At 36.9% G+C, this 23,216-nt stretch overlaps 1 protein-coding gene across 4 annotated transcripts in view; it reads right to left on the bottom strand.

Moving 5' to 3' along the window:
* The window catches only part of LOC140302056 (protocadherin-9), a 192,397-nt gene that overhangs the window by 39,091 nt on the left and 130,090 nt on the right, over window positions 1-23,216 (bottom strand). For 2 of the 4 annotated variants that reach the window (XM_072380800.1, XM_072380799.1), the window contains one exon: window positions 11,433-11,508. In XM_072380800.1, coding sequence (XP_072236901.1) covers window positions 11,433-11,508 — 76 coding nt within the window. Of the gene's footprint in view, window positions 1-11,432; window positions 11,635-23,216 lie in introns of all 4 variants that reach the window. The other 2 variants (XM_072380798.1, XM_072380797.1) reach the window with 1 other exon arrangement.

A 23,216-nucleotide genomic window follows, 5' to 3' on the forward strand; every position in this document is an offset into this window, starting at 1 on the left:
GTAGAGCTGGCAATATCTTTTCAATATCTGACTTATGGTTGCAATCAAAACACAGGCGTGGAGGCCTTGGAGTATTTATAGATGATATACGTGGAGGGTCTGCACAGTAACACAATCAGTAGGGCTAAAGATATTTGTGTGTATAACTTGCATTTTACTTGGAACCTTTTTCTTCATGTATTTCATTGCCTACTTGAGGATTCTATGACAAGATAAACATCCTCTGCTTGAAGGGACTTATCTGAGAGTCATCTGTTATGTTTGCGAAACAGCTATGCATTGACAGAAACACACATTATGTGAAATGTACAATGACTCTCTACCCCCTAATTAGCAGCAGAACAGTGGCAGGTTGCACTGTTTTTTGTTGGTGTATGTTCCCACACTCTTTGCTTATTGTAGCCTATTAGCATGAGGCAAACACTCTATGTTTGACACAGTTTGAGTATCTGCAGAGTTTACCTAATAGATGAGAAATATTACTGAGTATTGTTACACTGTCACACAGCTTCAAGGAAATAAATGTGAAAATATACATAGCATAAAAAGGCAGCATCCAGTCAGTATTAATCAAATTTTAGTAATTAATTTCAAGCAAGAGCTTATTCCTATCTGCATCTTACTGTTACTCAGCGGTGGGTTAACAAGATGACTAGTCTCAGCTTTCACCATGGCCCCAGCCTCAAGTCTGATTTACTTCTACTTCAAATGCTGTTGTCGGTGGCACTTGAGTGCATTATTATACTCCACTAGCCCATCAAGAGTGGTGAAGTCCTCAGGCTTTAACCAAAGTTAAAAGTTTACAGAGTCACAACCAATTTTCCAACAATTTTTTATTCGTATACTGCATCGAAGCACAGCTACAAATTGTGCCCAAGAGTAAAAGTACACACTTCCAGCACATAACCCAAGCCCACCCACCAGCATGTACTCTGAAATCTTTATTCTACATCTCTTAAGGGCTATATTTCCTTTTATTTACTTTGGTGATAATTCCAATGAACAAAGCTGAACAGAATAGGTTACAGAAAAGCTACAGTATGCCAGTTACTCTATTTCACAAAGAATGACCACATGTATTGCTAAATACAATAAATGATGTCAAGAAGAAGGATATTAATCTATATTTTGCCAAAAGTACATCTGGAACTTACATGGTAGACGTGAAAGAGACAGGTAGTTTAAAATGTTCTCTGGATACTTTTTATGCTCACTTCAAACTTTAGGAATTGGAGTCGATCAAATTTTCACATGAATTGAAGCTGACCATCTTAGATGGGCATTTGGAACATGAATAAATAAATCTTGATTTTGTGTACCGAGGCACCTCAGAAACATCAGACGGTGCTTGCACGAGATTGTTCTTCAGTCAGTCTCCCTTGACTTTTATTCTTGTGGACTTTTGAAAATTTTACATGAATCTAATCCTGCCAGAATAGTTTTGCATGTGCATGTATGAGATAAAGAAAACGCATTCATATAAAAACTGTACCATAACACTTTCAAGATTAATAATCTTAGAAAAAAAATCAACGATTATTTCAGACAGAAAAAAATATCATAACGTTACTATTTTGTTTGAGTGCATAGTTGCTCGTCTAATTTGTCTCTCTGTGGCTCTGTGATAGACTATTCATTTGTGTTGTGGCAGAAAAAAGTTAAATCTTTTTTCAGGCTGTTCATTTTGGTACATAGTGAATCTGTATGGGTATATTTTTTTTCAATAAGTCAATCAAAACTTTGTATGAGTGCTTTAACAGCTTTTTGGATGGTTGCCTCCTAATTCTCACCCCTGCCAGCTGTACATTACCAAGCTATTTCTACTACGGTGGATGCACGTGGAAATGTGCTCTGTTAGAAACAGGCTTACATGTGCCATTACCTACTGAAACACGTCTTGTGCCATTTCAATTAAAAGAGTTTTTTTGCCCACAATGTCCAATGAAACTTAACATTGTGGCACAAACATGTTGAAGAAGCTGCCAGTCTTCTCTGCCATGGAGAGAATATTGGGACACCTGGGAAATAGCATCAGAACTGTTAAAAGATGCGCTGAGACTATTTTTCGCTTGCCTGCAGGATGTACAGACAGACAAACAAAGCAGGTGTGCCAGCATTTTGTCAAGAAGTGTTTGTTATTACAATATGAAGCCCATGTGGCCAAACAAGTGCTGGTGATTATCATCAGTTTTAATGTATTATCTAACACTAAAATTATTCCCCGGCCAAGTGAGAGTCAAATTCATGGGTAATTTGTTTCTTGACATGACTACTTGGCAGAGTCAGAACTTCAGATACTTTGATGTCTCACACAAAGCAGTGTTGAACATAGTGGAGCAGAATACATCAGCAAGGGAGTTATCCATTGTATCATGTCCATCAATGATTAATGGCTAAAGTGGTTACATTTTCAGTGGCAAGAACATAAGAGTCTTACATTTGAGCATTTAGTCTCTTTCCACCAGACCCCTTAACAGCTACCCTCTCTCAGTCACATTGTGCTATTTCAACAGGCACCTTGTCCACTCATCCTTTCTCCCAGTGTGCTTCCTCCTCAGTTCCTGTCAGTTGCTTGTGTTCCAACGCGCACATCCTGCAACCAGCTATGTTAGTGGAGCATGTTCCTGTTAACCTTACTGATCTTCAAACTGTTCCTCTCATATGCTGTACTGTCCAACATGACGCTAAATCTAGATTTAAAAAAATATATATATATTTTTTATCTTGTGTCTAAACAAAATGAGATCTGGAGGTTGAATCACCGCTAACACCTTAAAACCAATAAAGGGCAATGAAACCTCACAGAATAGCTGTAATACAGTCTGCTATCATAATCTGAAAAAGCAAAATAATTAGATAATTTATTTGAACCAATAGGTAGCCTAACCAACCTGTGACAAATGTAGGGTTGTACATTTGACAGTAAATGGTAGTATTCTGCTCTCTCTGTCTGTCTCTGCTTATTCTTAACCACTGCATGTTTGGGATGCTTTCTTTTACATGCTAGTGATAATAACATTTAAAGGCATTTCTAGAATTAAGGGTATCTCCAGCTAAAGCCATGCACAAGCAAGTAATGGCATAAACAGTGTTATTTCTTTCATTTGGATTATTAAGAAATGCTAGAAAAAGTGTTGGAGGATCTGAATACAAACAGCTATATTACTTCAAGTTGAATTTGGTATTTCTCATTTGTACACCATGAATCTAACAATAAATCTTCTAAAAGTCATATAGAGTTAAGTGGGACAAAATCATATGTCGTTCCCGTAATAGCTTATTTCTTCCAGTTCCATCCTCTCATCTTTTTCTATTTGCATACACAGGAGTTTTGGGATTACAACCAGAAACAGCCAGCAACTCATATAATTGTTTTGTAAACATGCTGTCAGCTATTATCTGAATACTATTAGTTTCAAGTCCAATATGTTAGATAGCTTTATTATTTGCTTAACCATGTTTCTTTCTATATCCCATAGCCTATTTTTATCAGTGCCAAAAACAATAAACATAGACATTTCTGTAGCTTTTGAACTGGATTTACTGCAATTTCTCAACACTTACAATACAGGTTTGATAGTTTTGTACCATTTAAAAGATAGTGACAAAGAATCTCTTTGTCTCTAAACCACTTTATTTATATCTTGATTTATGGAGATAAATGTTCTATCTTAGCTCATGAAATTCAAGACTATCTGTACAGATGATGGGTAGTATTTGGCCTGTCAAAAAAAATGTTCTTACAGTGCTGCCACTTTGCTCAGAAGTCAGTTTAATTATGGGGAATGAACCTAAATTGTTCCATCCAAGCAAAAGACAGTTGATGAGAAAAAGCATATGGCATGATAAGCATAAAAAGTAGCAACAAAATGGTTTATTTCCCAAATAACTGTCAGTAATTCAAAGTAATTCAAACTTTAACACATAACACTTGTTAAACTATATCTGAAAAGGTTGACTGCAAATGACTTCTTCATATCATACTTCATATAATATTTTTATTCTTCCCATTTTAACTAGAACCTAAGCCTACATGTTCATGGAAATGGCTCAAATCTTAATTAGGTTAGTTTGCTTATCTCTGCAAAAATGTCCACCACCTATGTATGAAATACTCTGGAAAAGTGGATAGAATGGTGATAGAGCACTTTCTAATCTTAAACATCTTGAATGTTGTGGGGAATGGATTTATACACAGTTTTACACATACAATATAGTTTCAAATTTAATTTGGATTTTTCACAGCTGCTACCAACACTTTATACAAAACACCTTATACAAAAAACAGTTCTGATCTTACTTACAGGCAAGGATCATAAATCTGTAATCTGCTGTGTAATGTGAATTGTACATTATCTGAAAAGTCAGATCTTGTCTTTATTTGTGAAGGGAAAGGTATTGGTTTGTTTGAATTATTTTAATCAGGTTTTCTGCCATTTCAAATGTGTATTTGTTATTGGCATCTCTTTAAGGAGAATTCATTTATGCATCCAAGCTTTTGAGCATGATCAGAAAAATTGAATTTAGCAAAAAATTTAAATCTGAGCTTCAGCTAAATGTAGTCCAACTGGCCTCACAAATAAAATCATCATATTTCTTTGTTCTCGTAACTGACTGTGATTGTTCTGACACACCAGAAAGTGTTTTAAGATTATCATTTTGTCTGTATATTTTGTTTTGATCCAGTTTGACCTGTGAAACTTTTAGGGCCATGAGACATTTGGCTTTTTCTCATTTCACAGTAGCTTTTATGCTTCATTAAGTTATTTTCTAACCCAAAAGAAAAAAACATTCTCATTATCACTTCCACACACTCCAACATCTAATTCAAATTTCATCTTCCAGTCACTTTCTGTTGACTTTTGATTTTCCGTGTGTGTGTGTGTGTGCTTGTATTTGTGTATGAGAGATTGTACAATGCTATCTTGCTACTGTTTCTTGACTCCAGTGTTTTAAATAATACATATCGCACTTTAGTCATTAATGGTTGTTTAGATCCCATCTCACACTCTTTTTTGTTTATTCTTGGCTCTTGCCATGTATTCTTTTCAGATTTGTAGTACTTTGGGGATTCTTGAGTCTCATCCATGCAAATCCAATATGGCAGGCATCAGTAGCCCAGAAATCAATTTTGATATAAATTGCGTTTTATGTTCTTGTTTTGCTCAGAAAAGTAACTGATTAGAACCACTATGTCAAGAATATGAATCCTTTAGTGAATATGTAAAATGGTCATTTATTTATTTTATAATGAGTTCATTCTGTGGCAAGCTCTGAGAATGACTTCACCCTGTAATTGCAGAGGGACATGCAATGGTCCTTGAAGATATTCATTGTGTGACTTCAGCTTCCCTCTTTACAGTTTATTTTATTTGGTTTTATTAGGGTGAGCTAATAAAGATAGAAAGTTCAATTTGAAGTCAATAAGGAGCAAGAAGAAGTATGATGGGAATAGGAACACGAGAGATGGCCCCCAATCCCTGTAGCTTAAAGATAAAATTATACTTCAAACATGTTACAAATATCACTACAGTTTTCCTTGTTCCTTAAAAAAAGATTGGAAATCAAGTCACCTTTTGGACATTCTTTTATTATTAAACTACGTTAATGTGTGACAATAGACAGTTGCAATACAACAACTTGTATTCTAAGCGGTTTGACTTTACTGCGGAAAGCAGTGTAAACCCAATGAAAGGTTATTTCCCTGAGGTGTGCTGAGGTTATTTCCTCAACTGCAACAGATTAGTATCTCTGTGACTCACTGGGCAGCATAGTGGACCGAAGCGGGGGAAATGTGGAAGTAGAGGGTGCAGCAATGCCAATTCAGCAGTGCATTACAATCTTAGAGAAAAAAGAGAGAGCATCTTGTGTGGCTCACCGTTAGCTCGCTAATAGGGCAAGTTATTGTGGATAGATCTTTGGTTAAAGCACAGTGAAAAAAACCTCCACAAACCTTTACTATGAAGACCCTAATTACAGAAACTTTACTGTAGAGATGCTTTGTTATTTTTACAATCCCAGTTGGATCATTCACATGTTCACAATCATTTTATTTATCTTAATATGTAAGCAAAGAGTGGCCTTTCCTGAAATTTACACAAGAATTTACACAAGAATTCATCTTTTTTCATTATAAAACAAGCTCCAGTTTTACAAGATCACAAGATCATTATGGTGAGTTTGAACATGAGTGGTTCTTGTGGTGGCTCAAAATATTTCAACCCATTATCCTAAGCTTTCTAATCTAGAGATAACAGAATAATTAACCAGATTTCACTACAAAATGATCTTCTTGAAAACATTCAAGCTTAAACTCTTCCGCATTCTCAACTTGTTCTAATAATAAAGACAACAACAACAATAATGATAGTGATAATTATTAAAAACTATCTAAAACAATTCAATAAAATCATTCAGTTATGATACAAATTATTCAAAGATTTGAACTCACTTCCAAAGTAAGCGCCTGTATGAGACACATTTTGTCTGTCTTGTTTATAACTCTCTGTTTCTGTCAGCGTGACGACTTTAAAACTACCAAGTCAAATTATTACTGTACTAGCGGTTAAAGTGTAGCATTCAAAAAGGCTCACCCATTCATTTTTGGTGGATCACTTATTTTAGAATTGCAAACTAAAGCAGTCTCCTTGAGCAAACATGTATTCCTCAGACTGCCCCTCTTGTTTTATTTAAAGCAGTATAATGGATATTACCTGATTAGTTGTGTTCTATCTAAAATATTTTACAAATGTTGCTCATGAGCCAAAACACAGCATATACACTGATGCACAGATTTTTTTTTTATTAAAGCTTTTATTTGAACAAAAGACTTTCTAAGCTCATATCACCACCCAAAAGCTCACACTGCTACTCCAAGGTCATTAGAGATGCAGTGTGGGTACTGAAGATGGTCCCTCTGTATGGGCTACAGTGATTCTAAATTAGTGCAAATATGTTTATTTTTTGCATGTGAGCTTATTTGGATTGTAGTCAAACTAATTTAGTTAAAGGCTCCAATACTATATCATCTACATTTGAATTTCTTTAATAACCACTTTACTTGTTTACTTTTTGTTCACTGTTTAATAGATTTCATCATGGTTGGTCTGTGTTGACCGATTAGTTTTCTCATTGATAAAGAATTTCCATTTCACAATTGTAAATAAAAATGCTGTCCAGTTTAATCTATTGTAAGTAATAAAACATATTGATTAAATGACTTGAGAATGGCTTAGAGCATGATTTTCTGAAAGGTTGAGCAGCAGCTAAATCAATGAAAGCATGCTTTAAAAAGTTTACTCTGAAACAGACTTCCACCCACACTGACTTCTGTGGCCTGTAGACTGCACAGCTGACTGTAAAATTAGCTTTTTTTCATGATGAATGTTTCATTATGTATGTATGATTCTCAACATGTTACTGGTACTGTCTGCTACTTTTAATTTCCAAGTTTGTTTGTGAAAAATTTAAATGCATGTTCACCTAAACATGCTGTTCTAGATGTTTTTAAGAACTTTCCTTAGAAACACAAAAAATTAGTCATTGCTGGAAAACTGGGGACTGTTCCTGTTCCACAGGTTGCATCCTGTTTGCTAATGTATTGCTGTCATGTTTTTTTTTTATTTTTCTTTCTTCATGCAGTAAAAAAAGGGGGGGATCATCATGTTTACTGAAACTGCTGTGTCCTTGATTATCATCCATCTGTCATTGTTATTTTCTTTCTTTTTATTTTCTTTTGTGACAAGCTTTTTTACTGTTGTAAGCTTTAGGGATATCTTCACGCCACGAGGAGGAAAGAAAAAGACAGCCATCTGATTCTCTCAGCTCCCACACTGTATGTTTCCTTAATTCAGATGAAAACCACATCCCACACGTAAATCTCACCGCTTTCCTGTATTACAGAAAGATAATTAGTGAGTTCTCTTTTTCAACAGAGAAGAGGCAGAGGACCAAATGTTATTCAATTTTACCCACGTATGCGTAAAGTTTTGTGCATGCATTATGTAGTTTAAAAATCCCGGGAGTGAAAAACACAAGAATAACTACAGTCTACTTTATCAACACTTAATTTACTAAATCAGCATTCTTCAATATTAGATGTTATTCCAACTTATTCACTTTATGTGCTGTTAAGTGCTGACATGTACCCTTTATAATTAAGAATAACAATATAGTCAAACATTAGTTGCTTTGTTCAGACTCCATACTTATGTGTCTAACTTTTATATGTCTCAAATACAAATGCCACTGCTGGGAAAAATTAACATCTTCAAACAAAATACTTTTTTACAGTATCCCGCATGAAAGTAAAGACTACAGACTTGTAATATTTAAATAAATCAAGTTATTTGTCATTTTGATTACTTTGTATAGGCTAATTATTTCAGAAATAAAGGATGAATAATTTCACTGTCAAACTATAATCAAAGCATTGTGGAAAGACCACCGACTGTCAAGCTCTGTGTTAGAAATGTTGCGCTGAGTGGGGTTATTTTCAGTAATGTTAGAAGACACTGTACAACTCAACTTTGAACATAAGTGTCAAATATATTTCAGATACCACTTTCCTTTGTCAACAGATACAGTCAGATTGTGTACTTACAGAGTGGGACTTTTTAAGTCTGACAGAGAGTAATTCAAATCTAGTTAACCTGGGACCACTGAGTTCACATATTTGAGAGTATCACAGCAGGTAACACATCTCTCATAGACAGGACATAAAATCATTACCCTGCCAAGAAACAGGCGAATGATCAAAGACCACTGCTGTCGCTGTTAATAGTTTTCTGACAGGCAAACAACAGTAACAAAACAGAGAGCCATTAACCAAGGACAGGAATTAGGTCTAATGTAGAAAAAAAAGCAGTCAATTTAGGTAGGAACTCCTTTTACATGCAGGGTAGGAGTTTAATTATGTTTTTGGTTTTTTTTCTGACATACTGAATTATGCATTTTACATCTAAGATGGACTATTTTTCACTTGGCTTCACATTCATGCAGAGTAAGAGAACCAACCAGGACTGTCTTGACTCATCTGCACAACCATTACAAAACATACCCATCAGCTTATGTCACATTTACAGAAACTATTCAGAGAGGCCATCCAGAATATGTGCTCATCTTATATTTTATTAACACATATGCAGTTTAAATGACAACTAAATGTCTTTCATGCTAGGATAGGGGCTGCATGTTGGTGTGGTGGTTAGCGGCATCACCTCACAGCAAGAGGGTTTCTGGTTTGAATCCCAACTGGGGCCTTTCTGTGTGGATTTTGCATGTTCTCCCTGTATATGTGTGGGTTCTCTCCAGGTACTTTGGCTTCCTCCCACCACCAAAAAACATACATGTTAGGTTAATTACGTATACATGTTTTTTGTCTCTGTGTGGTTCTGTGATGGACTGGCGACATGTCCAGGGTGTACCCTGCCTCTCACCCAATGACAGCTGGGACAGGCCCTGCGACCCCAAGCTGGATTAAGCTGGAAAATGGATGGGTGTGACAACTTTAAAAAAAAGAAATAAGTCAACATTGCTGATCTTTGCTGGTGTATGTTGAAAGTATAATGATATCATTAAAGTGACTTGTGAAAATAATGATATAAGATATGTTTTGGTGTGAGATCTCATCAATACTGCTTGACTGATGAGGAACCTCAAAAAATAAATCTTGCTCAGCGCCCAGTGAGACAGTTCTGTTCCCTATTTGTAGAGGGCTGAGAGATTCAACATAAGAAAATATACTGCATATTTGATAATAAATATTTCATCACCACATGAGTCACTTCAACAGGATAATTAAGAGCTAATTTTACTCCACTCCTATCCTTAAAGTTTTAGCTTCAAATCATATGAACTGTGTATATCTGTGGGTGTTGTCTATTTATGTTGGTGGTGGTAGTTATAACTGAGCACGGTTGAAGATATTTGTATTCCACTGTTGCTGAGAGCCCTTTGGATTGTTGGGATTCCTTTGAAGTTTTACTCTGTCAAAGGGTGTCTTAAATTAACACAAGGACATTATCTTTAGTCCTGCAATTGACTGGCAACCCATCTTGGGTGTACGCCGCTTCTCACCCAATGGCAGCTGGGACAGGCCCCAGCCCCCCACGATTCTGGATTGGATTAAGCAGGTATGGAAAATGGATGGATGGATGGATGTTATATTTACAAATTAAATGTTCACTGTCAATCCAGAATATTTGTTATGTAATTGTCAACATCAATTAGTAATCTATCATTTCATTTTTCTACAATATATCTTTCTCAGTTCTCAGTATCAAAGATTATATGAAAGATAAAATGGATAAATAAAGCAAATGATATGCATGACCAGAATCAGGGCAGCTTTAAATTAACATTTGCACTTTTCTAATTTTGTGCAAGGGCCATTGCATGACTAGCTAAACTTTATATGAAAATCTTTCTGAGATAGAAAGCTTGTAAACCCCCCCTGACCTATATGTAAACCAATTTTCCCAGTAAAAGCACTGGTCGGTTAATGGTACAACACCTGGCTGGGCCATGTGCGGCTTTAGTTATTTGCCAAGACTGAGAGCCAGCAGGCCTACACTGTACTCACTGAATGCAACTGCCAACTGCGACTACATCTGCTAAGTTAGAGTCTGTGTAAAACACACTCACAGGTTACTCACAGCTCTTGAATTTATCTAATGGTGGCTGCTCCACCCTCAGCAGGCAAGCTGGCATCAACCTTTGGGTGATGTGCTTGATCTTCGTGCACGCCTCACCTCTTAATGATAAAATGAGAAAATTGGGTCGGAGATGTACATTCCCATCAGAAATAGTGGGATGTTAACGTCTTCAGCTGAGCACCAAGAATTCCAACTGGGAAATCAGCTCTAAATAAATCAAATGAGTTTCACAAATAGGTGAGGAACCTATGGGAGACCCAGGTTTGCTCCTGGGAGGAGTGAACAACTCTGGATGATTAACTGAGAAATGAATGACCTGCTCGTGTTTCCACTAGAAACCTACTTGGGCAATCAAATGACTCTAAATTAAATGATATTTGGTTGTGTTGAGTCCTTTATAATGGGGGATATGTTTTCTTTCTTTTTATGTGTGTGTGTGTGTCTTTGTTTGTTTTCTTTAATTCCTATTTATTATCTCTTTTCAGGAAACAAAACTTGAAACCTCCATTTTCTCAATCTGTGTCTTAGGAAACATTTTATTCTGTGTCTTGCATACAATAAAGGGAACTTTTAAAAATCATATACAATTTGAGAGATGCACACAGTGTCCACCAAATTGACTTTTTTGCAGCTGAGAGAAAATGTGCAAAACAGTGCTTCAAACTTACAGAACAGAAAAATTATAAGAGAGAGAGAGATTAAGAAATAAATGTGAAGAAACCAACCGTGCAGGATTATTAAAAGGAAATGGTAGTCAAGGGACGCATTAAAACTCACCAGAGTTGGGGTCGGAGTTGCCGTCAGCTTCGGTCCTCTTATCAGGGGAGGCCTGCTCATAGAAGTCATCCTGCGCCTGCACCAGAGGGAGAGGTTGTGTAAGGAGGGAGCCACTGCCTACAGGCTCGTGGTCCCCCAGACCGCTGTCACTGCAGCTCTCCTGAGAGCCATCCGGCAGGTGAAACGTGACGCGTCGTTGTGACTAGAACCAAGAGCACAAAACAGAGCCTCTGAAGTTAGTGCTCTGCTCTGCCCCCTCAAAATGTTTTGTTTCATAGATTTATTTATTTATATTGAGCCGAAGTCGCTCACGCATGCCGCTTTACACACTGAGTAGCGATTTGGGCTACAGTGTGAAATAATTTTGTCTCAATGATGCAAAATGTAGCATACATCATCTTTTCAGACTGAGAATGATTGATCAATTCTTTCTTTATTTATTTTTTTGCCTTGCGCCGGATATTGATGGGAAGGGGAGCTTAGACATTGTAAATACAGTCACGTTTCACTGCACAATGACAACTAATAACAACATGCAAATACACATCATGCACTGTTACAAAAATTAATCAAGGTGAAAAGCATAAAGTTACGACTCTTTCATAAAGGCACACATAATTAATGTGTGGCATAATTAATGAAGGCTATGAAATATCTAAATATTGCTGACTGAGTATGATCATGTGTGTCAGGTCTGCGACAGGAACATTTACTGCCTGATTGTTTAGTTTGTGTCGTCAATTTGTTTTGGTGCTGGCAAAGTCAAAGTGGCCTGCAGAGTTAGCAGAAGTCACCCCCAGGGTGTCGTTCTTCCCATATTCTGTACTGTCACTGAGGAGAGGAATTTCAAGTGTTTTGTGGACACGTCTCTTTTGTTGGAGACATGCACTCAACCACGTGGAGACAGACACACGTATACACAGCCACCATCCTCAAAGCCATCCTGATTGAATCTCCAATTGTTAATTCCAAGTGTCTTTTGCTCATGCTCTAATGACATTTTCCTCAGGCTTTTTCATAAATCCAGACACAAGCCTGCAGCTAACCTTTCGTGAGCATGGAGAGGTCCCTGCCACATCCTTGGTGATGACAGACAGAGGCGGGTTTTACAGTAATTATTGGCAAAAGCAAAGGTCACCCAATCTGCAGTCTAATGCAAATGACCTCATTATATATTTTAGAACTGCTCTAAAGGCGTGCAACATTCAATTAAACAAAAAAAAAGAAAGGAAAAGAGGGAAAAAAGGAGCTGATGAGGTGGATGAAGGCTGGAGTATTCTGTGTGTCACTTTTTGGATGGATGGAAGGATGGATAGATGGATATTTTAATGCACAGATGGATATATTTTTTATGCTGTATGATGTTGTCACCAATAGCAACTTCAAGTCCAGAATCTGGTACAATTAAGTAAATGTAAAGGTCTTGTAAAACAGTAGGAATCTGAATAAATGTCACTGTTAGTAATTATAAAGTGGCAGATGAACAGATGTGGCATTTTCGCAGAAGATGACATACCAAGGGGAAAAAAGAAATCCACTCTAAAGAAGCTACCTCTTTTGTTTGTTTGTGTGCAGCTTAAACTCATTAGACAATGCAGCACAATTAGTTTCACATGAAGTGATATATACAATGTGTATGTGAACCCAGGGAAATCAAAGGTTGAGGGAAGCCTTAAAGATGACATGTTTAGTATATCTCCACCTAATTAACTGTAGCTGAATATGTTTCTCCTGTTGCTGCTGCCAAAGGCATTGGTCTTAGGCAAGTTAGCCATCTATTTGCTGCCCTAAAAGTTTGGTTTGGTTTGGTATTGATTCTGGCAACTATTCTACCACCTCCTGTCAGAGTTGATGAAACAAAGTCAATGAATGTGGTATGCCCCAAGATAAATATATATACTAATTCTAATCTAACAAGAGGTATTACATTATCAAGACATCTGTGAGATTTATCTGATTTGCATATGGACAAAACACACTGTGTCACTGCAGAATGATTTCTGTTACTTACAGGTGAAGACAACAATCTTTTCCCTCAACTGATAATATTTTATGACACGACAAATGTGACATAAAAAAACAATATTTTGAAAAGCATTATTCAGCTCTGCATTTATATAGCAGGAAACAATTTAAAGGAATTTCACTTCATATGTGCAATTATTTCTGCCACAGAGAAGACCTGGACAATCATTGATTAGTTAATGTGTTTAGTGCGAGAAGGAAAACGCTGCTGAACTGGTGGAGAACCTCAAAAACAAATCTTGCTAAGTGCCCGGAGAGAATTTGCTCTGTCCCCTATTTTTTTCCGAAAACTGAAAGATTCAATATGAATAATACAGGATGCTTAATAAAAATATTTCACTGCATCCAGTGTAGTTTAAAGTATTGGATTAAAGTAATTACCTTTAAAGTTTTGGCTGTAAATAATATGCACTCTCTATGTCTGTGAGTGTCGTGCATTTATTTCTGTGCATGTAGTGATTACTGTTTTTAAGCACCTTTGAAGATATTTGTACTTCTCTGTTGCTGACAGTCACTCGTGGTAATTTTAGCATAAGACCGGCTTAAACTATCCCTGCTGCCAGTTTACAAAATATTATGGCTTATCACGCCTGCTAACCCTTATTATCCGCTTGTTTTTATAATTTGCCTGACCAAACACACTCAATTTAATAAACACAAAGCAAATAGCAGCACAGCTGCTAGAGGGTTTCAATTCCAGCAGGCCTGCAAATGATCAAGACTGGAGTTTGCCCCTGGTGTTCAGTGGAAGTACAATATTAAGCAATGGAAAAATAACATCTGACAGCAGATCTTTTTGAAAGTATACAACAACATACTGCATACAATGTTTTATTTCAAGTCCAAAATGGTTCAGCAGCTGTGTGTGGTAATTAAAATTATTTGGTTTACCAGTTGTTGGAATGGTGGCTGTAAACGGTTACAAACACAAAGTTAAGTCTTAGCTTAATCTTTAAGGACAATCTGATTAGATTTAAGACTGAGCATTAATCATTTAAAGCAAAGTCTATGATCACAGAGCCATCAATATCTCAAAGCCAAAAGCTCTGGTACAGTGTCACTTATAAACGATATTAATAGCGCCCGAAACTCCCTTTTTATCCAAGTAATTTGTGTTGCCCTTTGAATTAGAATCACAGTCACACTGCTGAGTGAATACAAACTTCATGGAACACAAAACAGATAAAATTTTGGTCTAATGTGACAGAAAATAAATATGGAAAAGGCTTATGACTCGGAGCATGAGCTTTCTCTCTACCTCCCAGTCTCTCTCTATGGCCATATGGAGCTCAGTGTGCAAGTCCAAAACAACTTCTGTGTAGTTCTGTGTTCCAAATGAACACAATATACCACTGCATTTCTATCAGGCAGCGACTTAATGAGAAGAAGCTCAGAGAGGGAAAAAGTGCACTCATGCACACACACAAAATAATGCAACCTCCTCACCACCACAAATAATCTTATCTAACAGCAGTCTGACACCTGCGGTGAGCGAACACTTCCCACAAGTGTCGTTTTCACAATAAGACCACTGAGGGAGATCAGTCAACCAGGAAACAAAACTCACCAAAAGATCTTTTTCCCCCTCAGTCCAGCTCTCCCACTGTTGCCTTAAAGACAATTGGTGCTCTGCCATCTGCTGGTCATCTTGGGAACAACATGTTTATCAATAAAATGGCCACAAGCAGTTGTCTTCTCAGCTCCACTAGTAGTGCTGATTGATATAAAAAAAAAAATCCCACATCCTTGCACTATTGCTGAATTTCTTAAATAACAATGTATCACGTCTAATTTTTATTTGATACAAACCCTTAAAAAAGATAATATATATCCTTTCTTTCTCCTTTCATTGTGTTTTTTGAAAGTGCATTTAAGTACTATTCCCCACAGTTTTTATTCAATCCTGACAAGCTGTAAAATTCCATGAAACATCAAACCTAGTGACACATACCAGCTGATAAACATTGGCTCCTGTCAACATAACATTTGGATTTCCTTTGGGTTCATCTGTAAAATGTGGCACAATCTCAGTCGGACAAGGCTCTTTTTTGATGACATAGACAAAGTCAAAAATGTCCTTTTCAAAACGTTAAAAAAAGATTAAAGAAAAGAGGATAAAAAGAGTTCCCTAATGTCTTTCTTTAAGTAACACTAAAAGTGACACATAAATCACAATCACCCCTTCTTTGATTGTGACTCTAAAATTGACGTAGTCTGCTGCTGCCACCTCTCCAGAGTCTGGGTCCTCTGCCTTCTGCTTTTCATCAATAAATCATAGCAAGACAGTTCTGAGAAGCATCTGCATTCTGCCACATCCACAATGGAGCCCGATCAGTTACTCTCACTCTCTTTGGTTCACCACAAATACACAAACGCAAGCTCACAAAGACAAACACAAAGAAACATAAATCCATGTCACATCTGACCCATTTCCCAAATTGCAAGCTTGGAAGAAGTGCCACATCGTGCATGTGCATTTGTGTGTGTGTGTGTTATGCTTGATCGTGGTGTGCTTCATGTTTTTCATTTACAGAAAACTGGCTTAGAATGTGATTATTTGTACACTCGATCATTTTGATTCTTTCTGGGTGAAATGATCTCATGTAGATTTATGGATGCAGTACACAGATTGTGCATTTGTTCATTTATCCATTAACTGTCTAACACACATCAGAGACTTATTTTTTCTTACAAAACAGCATAAATCCATGTACAGTCAGAGAGTATGTTTGTCACTAGACTCACGGTCTTGACTGCCATCTTTCACAGATGACAGGTGCTGTGACAAACCCCATCTTACTAGTGCCTTCATAGCCCAGTTTGTTTTCTTTTCATCTTTCTTCACCTCCTTAATAAACCACACATCATCTTACTTCACTTTATTAGCATAAACACCCCAGTCTCTTGTTATGTGCTTGTTAAAACACTGCTTATGTCCTAGCCCAATTTGTGCTGGGCATGCTAGAGATGTTAAGCATCTAATATTCTATTCACAAAGGAAATGAAGCTAAAAAGAACACAACATAAAACCAAATAAGTCAAATTTCCTTTTAAGATGCCTTGATGAAACAGATACTGACAGTAATATCATATGACGCTTAATAGGTATTTCTAATCAAATGTTTATTTTTAGTTCATTATTGTTTTACTCTGGGTATTGATTTAACACCAAGAAACTCAAAAGCTCAATAATGTTTTATATATAAACTTTTATTCTATGAAAGGATGCCCTTTATGCTTTAAAATACCTTTGATGTAACTCTACACTTTAGCCTCCTTGAATATTCAGGAATCTGAAAAAGCAAATAAAGCCCTCCTCTCCCCTGTGTTGTTAATACTCTCAGGGATTAATACTTGTAAGGACAACAGAAATCCCTTTTTTGAAAAAAACTTTAATTCACAGCAATGTGACAGACTGTCGATTCATTGGCTCCAGTAACTTCTGTCTGTTCTGCTTAATGCAATTATGTCTGCTTTGGTCAATTCCACCCAGTGTTTGTTTTTTTCCCTGCAAGGGTAGTGTGGAAAATGCACTCTTCCTCAAAATAACAGCTAACTGTGTCGCATGGAGGGAGAAAAATCAAGGGTGTGGTTCAACCAACGGAGACATATCGCAAGCTGAGCTAACCGTTTATAAGTGCAAAGACGCAGTCTCATAGAGACATGATTTCCCAGAGAACAGTCCAAATGTCCAATAGAAAGAAGTAAAGTAGCCATAGAAACACTCACAAAGAGCTTATAATACTAGTCTTCCATTTGACCACATTAGCACACAGCTAAAAATGTATTGCAAAGTACTTACATTACATAAACCTTGTTCCTGATTGCCAAACCTGAAACGTTATTTCCATCCTACAAATTCATTCATTCACTTTTTTTTTACCACACTACCTGAGGCATCATTTGCCATGCTAAAACACTGCATCCTTTTTCAGAGTATTATAAGATGGCAGCCACAGATCACAGATGTAAACGATATCAGACCTATGTGTATGACCACATGGAAACTCTTTAAATTAATTTTTGTTGTGCTTGGTCTACATTAACTAAAGAGAGAAATGCTGGGTTGTTAATTTGACTGGTTGAACTGCAGTGGGCAATAGCGTAGCAAGCCATACTAAAACTGCTATAGGACTGAACCTTGAATCACTAAGGTGACTTGGCTGAAACTAGCTCATACATGACACTGATTATTTCTCTGTTTTTCTTTACCTTTTTAATTCTATTTTAATTTTCTTTTTCTTGAATTTTTGGTTCAGTTATTTCATTTTCCTAAAATCTAAAACAGAATAGATGTTGCTATAAGATGAACTCATAATCAGAAACTGTACATCTGCTGGCTCTTTTGAATAAGCCTTTTTAAATGAAACATACATTTTCTAATTTATAGGCCGCACAGTTTAAGAAACAAACCTCCAAGGATTATTTCCTTTTCAGAAGAGCTGCACACGTGCCTGAAGTCAGGTTTAAACTGTAGTTAACAGGCAGAGAGCTGGGTGAGTTAAACTGAGTCTGACACTACAAGTTGCCTACAGCTAAAAACATGAAATGCATACAATGCCTAAGCATGCATGCAACTTTCACATAGTAGTCCTGTCTATCCAGCAGATGGATGAATCCTTCCAACTCCTTATAGGCAATTTGCCCTGCATCACTGGTGGCATGTGGGATCTTACATTTTAGATTCTAGCCTATGAAAACAGAAACCAAACACACTTTACCTGAACAGAGTCCTTCGGATGGATGAAAGTTCATCTATAATAAATGTCACTCAACACCACCTGGGGCTAGATTCAGACTTAGACTCATCTACTCTTTTATCCTCTCTACACTGTAGTGACCTTCTGCCTTTTCTGACGCAGGTTTCATCATCCACACCCGTTACAGCTCCCATTCTCTCTTAATCCCAACTTCAGTATGCTGTTAAATCAGCTGACTTGTTTGAGTGAGAACTGTGACATAGTTGTAGTTCATAGAGCTTCCCTCTGTGCCTTAAGCAGAGCTGAAGAAACCTGTGCAAGTGCCACAGAGCATTAGCTACAAAGTTAACCACTACTGACTCACTCTTCGGTTCCACCCGCTGCCGACATCCACAACCATAAAATGAGAGACGCAGCAATTCTTCTCTATGTGTGTCTCCTGCATCAGGATGAAGGATTTGACACTCAGAGACAGTTAACTACAGAGCAGAGCGGGCTAGGCCCTGAGCACTGAATGGGGAAGCTTGATGTGTTTATGAGTTACAGTCCATGAGATCTTGGTGCAGCACTTAGCTGTAGAAAGTGTGCACTGAAGTCACTGTTCTGTGGCACTCCCGGCAAAGTTTTCTTTTTAGCTACTCACTATGAATTCTTCAGAAGCAGCTTTATGTCACTAATGAATTATATCTATTAAATGGTTATTTGAAAAAAACAAATGAAATACATTATTGTTGCATACAATACTACGCATTTATGTATGCATGCAAAACCAATGCATAATCAGAGTTTACTTTATGATTCATAATAACCAACAACCCTATTAGCTGTCATGAAATCCTATTTGTGATTTCATTACATCAAATAGGTACAGAAGCACACATTTGTTTAGTTGGATTTATGTTTATCCTGTGGAAATAATGGCTATTTACACAGCCATGATTATACAGCTTTGAGAGATCAAGTGTAAATCGATGCAGCAGGGAGGTCTGGTTGTCTTTGGCAACTGATGATCTGAATTTCTCAAATTTTTTTTAAAGGGGGTATTCATACAAATATAGAAGGACCGCATTTTTTCTCTCCAGGAGGGAACAATCATCATTGAAAACAATTACATCTTGATAAAATTACTTGTTTTCTATCTATTTGTTTTTATCATATCAGTAATAACAGCTGAAAGACTTGTAATAGAGTTTAGAGTATTTATAATGCAACTCAATACAACTTTGTCAGGACTCAATTCAGCATGTCCTGTCTATTTTCTGGGTATATTGTCTATAAAGCCAGCAACAGTAATTGCCCCTATGTTTGCTTTTAGATTCACATTTTTCTTCACCTAAAATTGAGGGCATAATAGAACAATGATCTGAAAATCAATTCTTGTTTTCAATCCTTTTTTTGTGTGTGTACTAGTTGATCGACTAGACTGTAGTAGCCAATTGTTCTCTATTGGTGTTGTCAGTGACATGGGATCTGTCACCGTGGTAACACAGAAAAATGAAAAAAAATTAATAAGAGAATAGAGACATTTCCTCTCTGAATTGTGAATAAAATTGTCATAGAGTGAATTCCAAACCATGCCATGACGTCCTAAACCCTGACCGAGTTGTTTTGCTACCTATGCTGAACATAAAAGTGACTGAAATATATAATTTAAAAAATGGTTGAAAAAAACAATTTGGGAGTTGAACTTTAGTCTCATGGTTGAAAATCCTTTGTATTAATAACCCAGCACCAGTCCGTCATGTAGTTTTCCTCCAGCAACATGATGACGTTAATCCCTACTGGCCTGTTTATTCCACACTCTGTTCTCCTTGATTTCTTTTATGTGAAGAAAATGATTCATCCACTCATTTTCTGTACTCACCTATTCCAATTAGGGGTTGGAGGGGGCTGGACCCTATACCAGTTGCCTTTGGGCGAAAGGTCCCTCCAGGTGTCAATTTAGACTCATCATTTAACCTAACATTCATGTTTTTGGATGGTAGGAGGTAACCAGAGAGAGTATACCTATGGGGAGAACATGCGGACACCAGACAGGGCCCAAACCAGGACTTGAACCAGGAACCTTCTTCCAGTGGTGAGATGGCGCTAACCACCACACTACCATGTAGCGCTTAACAATACATTAGAATAACTTTATTGTCTGTAAAAGGGAAAAAGTGGAATACGAGAGTGTTAATCTCATAAATTTTGGTTGGCAATATGGAGCTAATCGACTTGTAAAATTCACAAGCTTCTATATTATCGCAGTTTCTGATTTAAAGTTGAATCCAATTGACTGGAAAATTACTCAAGTGCAACACAGTGATAAAACCTAATAACATGGACAATAACTGATTACTCTAACGCTGCAGCTTACAGAAAATGTGTATGCATAGTGTTCTGTTTAAAGGGAATGAATCAGTAAAAGGCCTAACCCCAGTTTTCAAGTTTAGCACATTAACCAAAAAATAAAGGGAAGACATTTTGTGAAATCGGTTTGTGTTAAAAACAAGGCAACATGTAATACTGCCCAACAGAAGCAGGTGTTGATGCCATTTGATAAGGAGAACAGAGATAAGTGTGGTGGTGTCTGATGCTGAAGCTCCACGTTTTGGACCTGACAGTGCTACCAAATATTATTATTGACACCCTGCACTTGCAATATGCGAAAGTCATTGTGATGTTACATTAATCTAAACATAAGACACACTATAGTCTGTTTCAGATCAAAAATGTCAACTAAGAAGCTATGTAAAACCCACCAGATAATTATTTCCTGTAGATTCTGTAAGGTTCCATTGTGTTGTTAGAACAGACTGTACATTTTCAGTTTCATCCATCCATTAGGTATAATGGCTTTATACTGCTGAGCATCACAATGGGCTTGAGTCTGGCTAGCACCATCTTCAGAATCACCAATTAATCACCCACAACATGCATGTCTTCAGAGTCTGTGAGGAAGCTGTAGCAAACCAACAAGGAGAGAACCCAAGCAGGGATGGGAAAAACATGCTTATCTTACACATTTGAGCAGCAAATCGCAACCAACTTAGACAGAACCAGCAGATGGTAACATCATGCTAAAATGCTAACATACTAGCATCATTAGCATTTTGCAGGGAAGCCTAAAATGCTAACGTTACATCACGTAGACATGCTCTATTAGCTGACGCTATGAGGTTATTATGCCGATTCTTGGAGGACTTTTGCTCGACCGCACTATAACGTAGAGACATTGTTCAAATGTTCAAACACACGGGACGCTTTGGACTACAACATATAAGCGTCTCGTTATGCTGGCTAATACGGTTTTTGAGATATGACACTTTAAATTGGTCATAATTTTAATGTTAATGATTGACATGCTGATTTTGGAGAGGCTTTGCTCGGCCAAACTTTATCGTACACACATCGTTCAAACTTTTAAAGACTCGGGAAGGTTTGGACTACAACATCCTAAAGTCTCATTGGGGTGGCATTTACAATTTTTGAGAATTTTCAACGTTAATTCTATCGTAACTTTAATGCTAATGAACAGACATGCTGAATTCGGAAGCCTTTTGCTCGGCCATAGTTTATCGTACACACATCGTACAAACATTTAAAGACTCTGGACGATTTGGACCACAACATATTGTAACCTCATAAGCAAAGCAGCAAGAGGGCAGAAATGGGCAGTAGGGCATGCCCATATCAAAATTTCCAGAAATGTTCTAGTTGCAATTGTAATTTTGAAAACAGGTTTTAAATCATCAATATCACAGACTGGCCGTCATACGACTTGTATTTACCTTCTAATTTACAACTTTGATTTTGTAAATGTAAGTTTTTGATTGAGTTTATTTCTTTTTTTCTAGTTCTCACTCTGGTGCAGTCAAGGATAAAGAAGCTTATTGTATTTCAGAATTCTCAAGTGTCTCATACCAAGAAGGCCCAAGGCTGTTCAGCTTGGCCTCACAGTTGTGGGGATACTGTTGTCAAATTTGACAATGTTTTTTAGGTGGAAGTTTTAAAATAGTCTAGGGGTTAGACAGCTTAAGAGGTTAAATCATTTTGGTGCAGCTCAGATCTAATATGTCAAGATTTTACCAGAAAACGATTTCAAGCCTCAGCACACTGCTAAACTTCACAATATATCATAAAATAATAGATATGTTCAGTGTGTGAATGGTGCACATTTTACACTTGAAATGCACATAACAGAGAAGCTCCTATAACTATAGACTAAAATAAACACAGACACATACAATGTATCTGCCACTATAATATCTAGTCTCAGTCAACAGCCTATAACACACAGCATTGGGCCTTTCTTCACTAATCAAAGGAGCTTTGTGCCAGTTTTCATTATAGAAACTGTCTTGGATTTGTAAAACATCAGGTACATGCAACTGCCAGGAAACTAGACTTTATATTCAAGAGGACAATCACAGTAAGAGAAATACAATTAAGCTCAAGCAAATTAATCAATGTTATGGTCAATGAGCTTACCAACAATATTCAAAAGTACACAAATAATCATCTGGAAAATAAGGACCACCCAGACTTTTTTCCATTTATTTTGTTGCCAAGAAGCCAGTAATTTCCTTCCAACCATTCCCAGTCAAAGCAAGGCGCCAGCATAATGCATAGTAGAGGATATTGTGTGCCAGTGCATAATTTGGTTTTGTTTGTTTGTGATTGTCTGCATCTCTCTCTTCTTCTGTGTTTGCTTTAATAGAAAACCTTTCAGGTAGACCAAAGCAGCATTATATGCTCATGTACATCACTGAATATCTTAAAATGCATCCTCTTCTGCCTGTAAAGTGAATGGGTGATAATTAGAGGTGATAAACAAGGCAACATGAATGAATATTATTTCACCCGAATCCATTTTTTTCAATCATGTAGTGGCTTGTGTATTAAAAGTTTACTGAGCTAAATAAAGAGGAATTTAAATTTTATTGACTCCCTTCAAAGGCTTTATTATCCTTTTTTTTTAAATTTACAAACATTGTTTTTGCTTTAATTTATCTCCAAATACTGCCAAAAGAATAGAGATTTATGATTTGATTTTCACATTTTAAAGTTGTCTGTT

The sequence above is a fragment of the Leuresthes tenuis genome, unplaced genomic scaffold (genome assembly GCF_036924035.1).
Source record: "Leuresthes tenuis unplaced genomic scaffold, fLeuTen1.0.hap1 SCAF_2, whole genome shotgun sequence".
NCBI classification, from domain to species: domain Eukaryota; kingdom Metazoa; phylum Chordata; class Actinopteri; order Atheriniformes; family Atherinopsidae; genus Leuresthes; species Leuresthes tenuis.